Raw genomic sequence first — 8,612 nt, forward strand, 5'->3', positions numbered from 1 at the left:
GGCGGGGGGGGGGGGGGGGGGGGGGGGGGGGGGGGGAGGGGGGGGGGGGGGGGGGGGGGGGGGGGGGGGGGGGGGGGGGGGGGCGAGCCGGGGGTGGAGGAGACGGGGAACCGACGGGAGGGGGGGAAGCTTACCTGGTTCTTCCTCCGCCGCCTGTTGAGTTCCTCCCCCACCCCCACCCCGCGAGTATCGCGGGTCCCCCTCTTGTGCTTATCTAATTCCCTTTTGAAGCCGTCCATGCTTGTAGCCGCCACCACTTCCTGTGGCAGTGAATTCCAAGTGTTAATCACTCTTTGGGTGAAGAAGGACTTCCTTTTATCCGTTCTCACCCGACCGCTCAGCAATTTCATGGAGTGCCCACGAGTTCTTGTATTGTGAGAAAGGGAGAAAAGTACCTCTTTCTCTACCTGCTCTTTCCCATGCATAATCTTGTAAACCTCAATCATGTCACCCCTCAGTCATCGTTTCTCCAAGCTAAAGAGCCCTAAGCGCCTTAACCTTTCCTCATAGGGAAAGTGTTCCAACCCTTTTATCATTCGAGGTACCCTTTTCTAAAAAAGCTCAAGGATGGAGAATATACATATTAGACTTGGAAATCTAATGATGAATTCGCAGAAAAATTTCTGTTCCAGAAAAGATCATTTGAATCAGGTTTCAGATTCATAACACCCACTTTTTACGTTTCAAAAGTTATACCTCTTCTCCCCAAGAAGGGTCAACAAAGCCCCATCCTCTCCCCAAAGAGAAATGTGGTTTTCCCACACGTTTGGACCACAGAGAGTTGGAGGCATGGCCACTGGTACAGCACAGTTTGCTCCGTATGAAGGAATAATTAACCAGCTTGCCATTGATTGGATCTCTACAATGGCCAGACAAGAGGAATCGATTATTTTTTGACACGCGTCTGCTTGCTGGAGTCTCTTGGAGAGGAGCCATGTACATTTCCCAAAGAGAAAAAATGATTCTCCTCCCTGCTGGAATTTCGCATTTTAAAAAAACTTTGTCTCCCCCCCCCCATAAGTCAATTCACACCCAGAAAATTCAGCATGTCTCCTGCCCGGAAGGGCAGGACAGGACAGGAGCGAAGTGCTCCATTCCTGGTATAAATCGCAGCTGTCGAAGAACTGGGGTGTGAAAATTAGGCACAGACATCATCAACCCGCTTGGCAGGGCCCCGCTCCCCCCCCTTGTCAGTGGGCAACAGGGCCTCAGAGAGTTGCCCTAGCAGCTGCCCTAGTTTCCCGCCACTCAATGCACATTCATCGTACCTTTGATTTTCCAAGCTGCCATTCAGTGCCTGTGCTGTCATAGAGATGTAGGAGGGCACCACACCTCCCTTTAAAATCTTCTGGGAGAGACACATTTCTCATCAGGACTTCGTACCTGGGGGAGAAAACAAAACAAACCCCCGAGATGAATAATTTTCTTCCTTCAAATTGTTCCAAGTGGATCATGAACGCGCTGCCTCGAATTACTTTCCCTCCTTCTCAGCAGATACAGGCTAACCTTTTATAGAAATCCTGGAACGGCCTTCGTACTGGGAAGCCAGCCTTCCGAATCCGCACTGTCTCCAGCATCCCGGAGTAACGCAGCTGGTTCAGCACCACATTCTGATCAAACTGGTCTGGCATCTGAAGGAAACAGAACAGAGCGCTTGGTCATAAACCGGGGTCGTTTCGTAGAAAAAGAGCTAGGGGAACTCATTAGCATAACTCATTAGCATATGCCACACCCCCTGACATCACTGGAAGTGTGTCATAAGGCCACACCCCCTGACATCACCAGAAGTGTGTCATAAGGCCACACACCCCGCCCCCAATGGTCCCGGCCGCAGCCACCGGCCTTGCAGCTCCACTGCCGAGCCCCATGAGGGGCCCAGCGGTGGACCTGCAAGGCCGGCGGGAGTGCAAGGAAGCCCCGCGAAGGCCCTCCCTGGCCCCAGGCAGGCAGGGGTGGGGAGACCCTCTTCTCCTGCCTCCTCCTGGCTGAATGAGGGCCGGAAGCGGGGCGGCCGGAAGCAGGGGGCGAGGTTTTGTCATGTGCCCCGCCCCTCGTACCTCACCCGGGGGAACTGCGATCCCCCGCGTTCCCCCCCAAAATGACCTCTGGTCATAAAGCACTTCTTCTCTGCTTGATCATTAGCCGACAAAGGTGGGTCGGGAAGCCCAAGATGCTGGCCAGTTGAACCAGGTGTGAACAATTCTGAAGCGCACAACTCCAGATGTACTGATCTTTAACCAATGTTTCAAGGGCTTTCTTTGGGTACAAACACCTAAATTCAGAATATACCCTTGACCAATGTTCCCTCTAAGCTATGGAGTCTTGTGAGCAAAAATTCTACTTTGTGAGCCTACTGGCATTAAAGTTGTGAGCCAGCAACTTGGCTGCTGCATAAATTATGTTTGCTCTGGAGCCCAATCCTTCCTGAGCTAAGACAGAAATGTGTCAGCCGGAGGCTAAAAAACTGTGAGGTAGCTCACACCAACTCAGCTTAGAGGGAACACTGCTCTTGACTAATAGTCCAGACTAGCCCTCTGCCATCACAGTCTGACTGCTAAGCAGGGTTCAGCCATGGTGAATACTTGGACGGGAGACCACCGAGAAGGACCAAGGTCGCTGTCTTTGTCTTGGAAACCCCACGAGGCAGAACTTCACGAGGTCGTCATCATTCGGGTGCAATTTGAGAGCACATTTTGCTGTTATTATGGAGGACTTAAAATGGGACATTTGAAGTATGCGGCCCCTTTGAAATGCTCAACAGGAGTGAGTGGGAAAATATCTAGGCTCTGCTTCTGAATATTTCAAAGGAAAACCTGTAAAATGTGATACGCAGCACCCCTTTGGACAGGACAGAGAACATTGTATTTGGTGTCCAGGTACACAAATATAAAACACAAGAAGCGGGACCTGCGATAATCAGGGGGGGGAGTATTCCCCACAGCTCCCGGCCTGCAGGAGATGCAGCAGCAGGTGAGCCCAGCCCTCTCCCTCCCCCCCAGTGGCGGTGGTAAGGCCAGCCCACTAAGCTTTCTCCTTCCCCTCTCCCTCCCCAGTGGTGGCGGCGAGGCCGGCCCGCCAAGCTTCCCTCCCCGGCAGCGAGGCCAGCCCACCAAGCCTTCTGCCGCCCCTCGTCCCCTGGGGTGGCAGCAAAGCCTTCTCAGAGCGTTCCCTTCTCAGGGAACGCTCCTTTACTTATGGGGGGATTTAAGTAACACCCCCATAGTTTTTTTTACAGGTTTTTGATTTTTCTGCACTTCTGGGGATTGCCCCAAATGTGCAAGAAAATCTCCCTGCCCCCCAGGTGCCCTCAATGTGCGGATTTAGATATCCGCACACGGGGGTGCCTTGGCTATTAGATATATAGATAGGGTGACAATTGGCCCTTAGAATGCACAGCCTCCATTTCTCCTCAAAACAGGGTCATCGCCTTGTAATTACTAGCCTCTTAGAAGGTGAAGCTCATGCTAGCACGAAGACAGGGTGTTGCACGGGCGTTAGGCGACCCCCAGAAGGACAGAAGTAGAGCCAGTAAAAAGGAAAAGAAACAATCCTGCTCCAGTGCGCAGTGCCCAAAGGGACAACGACAGAGGCAATCCCCACCCCCCTTTCACTTCCATTCAGCCATCCATTACTATTTAAAGCCAGGCTCCAATATAGGACGAGCCCTGGGATCTCTGACTGGCCGTGAGCCTCGGGCGACAGAAAACGCCTTGATTTGTATTCCCAGAAGGTAACTGAATCCTACTTTCTAGTCAAATGCCACTAACACAAAACATGGCCCCTTAAGAACGGCTAAGAATTGGTGCATTGATAGGAAAACACGCTTCGTTCCATCTTCTTTTAAAGTGGTTTTGATGAAATACATCCTATAAGATTGTCTCTTGACTTTCTGGCAGATATCTGACACGTGAAAGACGAAATCAGTAGATAAAGTGATTTAAATATGCCAACTATTCTAATCTGGATGGGGGCACTTTAAAAAGGAACATTGACCCATCTCATAATTCCCCCCCCAAGTTTATTCTTATTTGTATTATTCAATGTGGGTTTTTTTGGGGGGGGATGAGAGAATATATATATCAACAACCGTAAATGTCAGAAAATTACAGCCGAAAAACCAGTTGTCCAATTGCTGTTTGTTCAAACAACACTTAAATCCAGCAAAGAAGGACTATTTAAAAACTATTTGGCAATGCATGAAAACTGGAGCAAGAAATTTAAAAGTATTTTATTATTTCTGCAGAAAAAAAAGAGAGAACACATCTACAACCAGGGTGTTTGCACAAGTCCTGAATGTCAGCATAGGAACTGCAGGCGCCCAGCACCATTCAGGCCTTTCACCGGGGACCGAAGTCCACGACAGCTGATGGTTTCCACAGCCTGCTTCTGACAGGTTAAGGACAAACCCATTCTGATAACTCTGCTATTCCCTGTCAGGAAGCACGACCGCTGTTACTAGGTGCCCCCTAGAGTGGGCAACAGGCTTCCATGAGTGTTCAGTTGAAAGAAGAGCTGGACGTCTCATTGTTAAAGGATGGTGTTAGTGCGCATTATATATTAATCGAATATTAATCTTTGGTATACAAACAAAAACTACAGGTTTCTGAAAGTACTCTCAAATGCCACCTTCTGAGATAATGCTGAGCTGCTGATCTGGCGTGTCCGATCATACATGGTGAACTTTCTCCACAAAAGCTATCCTTCATGCCGAGCACTACTCCTGCGTGCTACCTGATGATAAAGTCTCCATGCAACAATAAAAAACTTCTAAAGTGAAAAATGAAGAATAAAGACTTTGCATAATCAGGATGAGGACACAAGTCTTTAGAACATCTTAGTCAAGCAAAGAGGGCTCATTTGAATACATTGTGTTCAAACAATCTTTCCCCCTAACAATTATGCTAACAACTCTGACTGCATTCCTATAAAATCCTTTTCGAACTACCTTTCATGTAGTTTTTCCCCACTGTATCTGAGGAAGTGTGCCTTGCACACGAAAGCTTATTCTTTGAATAAAACTTTGTTGGTCTTAAAGGTGCCTGACTGGACTCACACTTTGTTCTACATTTCATAAAATCACACACATCCTCACAAACGTAGGAAGCTGCATTTTCCTGATTCCTGGCACGACACCCCCCCCCCCCGCCTCCAACCACCCTGATCGTAAGACTGCTGCAGAGAGGAAGGGGGACTCTGACCCTAACATGAATGAGGTACTATAGTTACAGTCCCGTGGGGGCACCTTTAAGACCAACCAAGGTTTATTCGAGGTACGAGGTTTCGTGTGCAAGGCGCACTTTTCCAGTTACATTGGGATGGTGTGTCAGGTTCAAACTTACAGACAGGGAAATTAACATGTCACATGATGATGTTTAAAATATGCAAAGTCCAAAATAACAAGCTTTGGATATCTTAAACATCATCATGTGACATGTTAATTTCCCTGTCTGTAAGTTTGAACCTGACACACCATTCCAATGTATCTGGAAAGGTGCGCCTGGCACACGAAACCTCATACCTCGAATAAACCTTGGTTGGTCTTAAAGGTGCCCCCACGGGACTGTAACTTTGTTCTGCTACTTCAGACCAAAACGGTTGCCCACCTGGATCTATAAGAAATGATGCTGCTTTTAGTTATCATGCAGCCACTCCATAACTGCAGCTTGCAATTCCAAAAACAGTGGGAGAGAAGAAAGCCGCACCGCTTCTTCTCCCCGGCCAGCGTTCCCCCGGCTGCCTCCGTGCCCCGAGACGGTACAAGCGAGTTGAGAATCAAGCCACTCTGCACTGAAAAGTTCCCTTCTCACTCACCATTTTACAGGCATTTCAGACGGATCCTTTCGCCGGGAGGCCAAGATTCAGAGGAGCAAGAAACCGCCAGGCTGACCTTTCCTCTGCACATCCAGTGACCGCGGAACAATAATGAACACTATTCCTGGTGCTTTAAAAAGTGCTCAGTTGCCACGGCAACCCCTCCCCTTCAGAGGGTAATTAGTGTGGTGTGGCTCTGGGATCTGACGGGCAGGGCTGCACAGGACGCATGCAAATGAGCGGCACAGTGGCGGAGAGCAACAGCTCCTTGTCCCGTGCGCCGTGGAGAGCGAACTCTGCACATCTCTCGGAGAAGGAGACAGGAGAGCGAACTCTGCACATCTCTCACAGAAGGAGACAGTGCGCTGGAGCTATTCGACTACCTCTGAGACTCTTGGGCTACAAGAACCAATGGCTACAACCAGTGTTCCCTCTAAGCTGAGTTAGTGCAAGCTAGTTCACAGGTTTTTTAGCCTCCGGCTCACACATTTCAGTCTTAGGTCAGGAAGGATGGCTTCAGAGCAAACTAATTTATACAGTAGCCCAATCGCTCGCTACAACTTGAATGCCAGGGGCTCACAAAGTAGAATTTTTGCTCACAAGACTCCGGTTTAGAGGGAGCATTGGCTACAACATGGCCATTAGCCCATTTAACTGGAAAAGATCTATGAACAATGCTGCATTCTTCTTCCAACTTGCTTGGGGGAAAAAGACTTCCAACTAGGCTCAAGGCAGAAATAAAGTATACACAATTTTCTGCTCAGGTGTTCAGATCTGTATATCTGACTGTTTTTAAAAAAGTATATGGGGGACACTTAAATCCCCCCCCAAAGTAAAACGGCTTACTCTGCACATGCACAGAGAACGGACTTACAGAGGAAAAGCCTGGAGCCGCAAGGGAAGCCACCACGACAATAACTGTGCGCCCTGCCGCTGGGACTGCCACCACAAGACCCGTCCTAGCTGCAGCCAGGACCACCGGCAATGAGTACACCTTCAGCCACCAGGTCTGTGGAGTAAAGGGAGCCAGCAGTGGCCCCTGGGGAGGGAGGCGGGGAGGGCGGCCGGTCGGCCAAGGGAGCCAAAGGGGCCACGGCGCTTCTCTGGGAGCCCACCCACCCACCCATCTTCTGCTGCCGCTGCCCAAGCTGGCCCTGTGGCTGCCAGCTGAAGCCCGAGGAGGTGGAGCCTACGTCTTCGCCCCCCCCCCTCCGGCAGGCAGACTGGTAGGGGGGATGAGCGCTCTCGAATGGGGACATTTGCTGGCCTGTGTGGCTGCCGAGGGAGAGAAACAGAAAGAAGTGGGGTTATGTGGGAGGGGAGAGAGAGAGAGACAGAGAAAGGATAGGGGATTGTCTGTTGGGGGGAGAGAAAGAAAAAGAATGGGAGATTGTCCGAGGGAGGGGGAGAGAAAGAGAAAGAGGAGGGGGAGATTGTTGGGGGGGTAGAGAAAGAGCGGAGAGAAAAAGAGGGGCAGAACGAGAGGGGGTGGGGGCAAGAGGACATTGTCTGAGAAGGGCGGGGGTAAGAGACATACAAGGGGTGAGAGGAGAAAGGGGGTAAGAAAGGATTGCTAGAGAAGGGGGTAGGGAGGAAAGCTGACATAGAAGGAGGAGGGGAGGGGAGGGGAGACTGGTAGATAAGGGGTGTCGTTTAGAAAGACACAGGAAAGATCTCTGACAATGAAGGGGGGAGAGGGGGAAAAGGTAGGGGAATGCACAACACATTGTGCAACATTTTGTTGCAGGTCCCCTCTTGTTAATTCTAACGGAGTTAACATTTAAAAGACCAGTGTAAAATACCTGATGGCGATTAGTCTCATTCCAGTACATGCTAGACCCCTGGCAGGTGGGGCAGTGAAGTTATAGAAAAAATGTTGTCATTAGCGGAAATGGATAGAGTAAGTTTACTTTTGCACGGGAAAGACTATGAAGCATTTGAAAAAAGATGGAAGAAGCTGTATGACTGGATAGACAAGACAATGTGATAAAAAAGTGACTCGCATTTATATATATTTATGATTTAACTATGTGATGTGTATAAGGTAAAGGTAAAGGTTCCCTTGCTCGAAAGCCAGTCGAATCCGAGTCTAGGGTTGCGGTGCTCATCTCCGTTTCAAAGCCGAAGAGCCAGCGCTGTCCGAAGACTTCTCCGTGGTCATGTGGCCGGCATGACTAAACACCGGGGCACACGGAACGCTGTTACCTTCCCACCGAAGTGGTACCTATTTATATACTTGCAATTTCTTGCTTTTGAACTGCTAGGTTGGCAGGAGCTGGAACTGGAGACGGGAGCTCACTCCGTCATGCGGCACACTCGGGTCTCGAACTACTGAACTACTGACCTTCCACAGCCTGCCGTTCAGCGTCTTAACCACTTGAGCCACCGCAGCTCCTGTGATGTGTATACTATGTTATAAATAATAAATAAATAGATTTAATATATATATATAAATAGTGCCACGGAGCAACTGAACGTAGGGGAGGCCAATGTTATCTGACTTCCGTTGCCTCAACCGAGGGCCTGCCGGAACAGCTCTGCTTTACAGGCCCTGTGGAATGGCAACCAATCCTGCTGGGCGCTGATCTCATTTGGGAGCCGATTCCCCCAGGCAGCATCCCCCAACCCGTGGGTCTCAAAGCCGGGGAAAGTGGGCCCAGCCTTGGGGGACTGTATTGACATGTGCATGCCTGCTTTCCTTAAAGTGGGACGCTGACGCCCTGCCAAGCGAATGAGGCCCTGTGGATCACCCCGCCAGAAAGGCTAGCAGACACTTGCCCTGGCATTCCACTCAGCAGCAG

At 50.0% G+C, this 8,612-nt stretch overlaps 1 protein-coding gene across 1 annotated transcript in view; it reads right to left on the reverse strand.

Annotated features, from left to right (window-relative positions):
* The window catches only part of MYO10 (myosin X), a 179,969-nt gene that overhangs the window by 46,721 nt on the left and 124,636 nt on the right, over window positions 1-8,612 (reverse strand). Inside the window, 2 exon segments of the mRNA XM_015409567.1 lie at window positions 1,269-1,383; window positions 1,507-1,631. Of these exon segments, the coding sequence (XP_015265053.1) occupies window positions 1,269-1,383; window positions 1,507-1,631 (240 nt within the window).

This window comes from Gekko japonicus, unplaced genomic scaffold (genome assembly GCF_001447785.1).
Source record: "Gekko japonicus isolate JY-2015 unplaced genomic scaffold, Gekko_japonicus_V1.1 scaffold1501, whole genome shotgun sequence".
In the NCBI taxonomy this organism is placed as follows: domain Eukaryota; kingdom Metazoa; phylum Chordata; class Lepidosauria; order Squamata; family Gekkonidae; genus Gekko; species Gekko japonicus.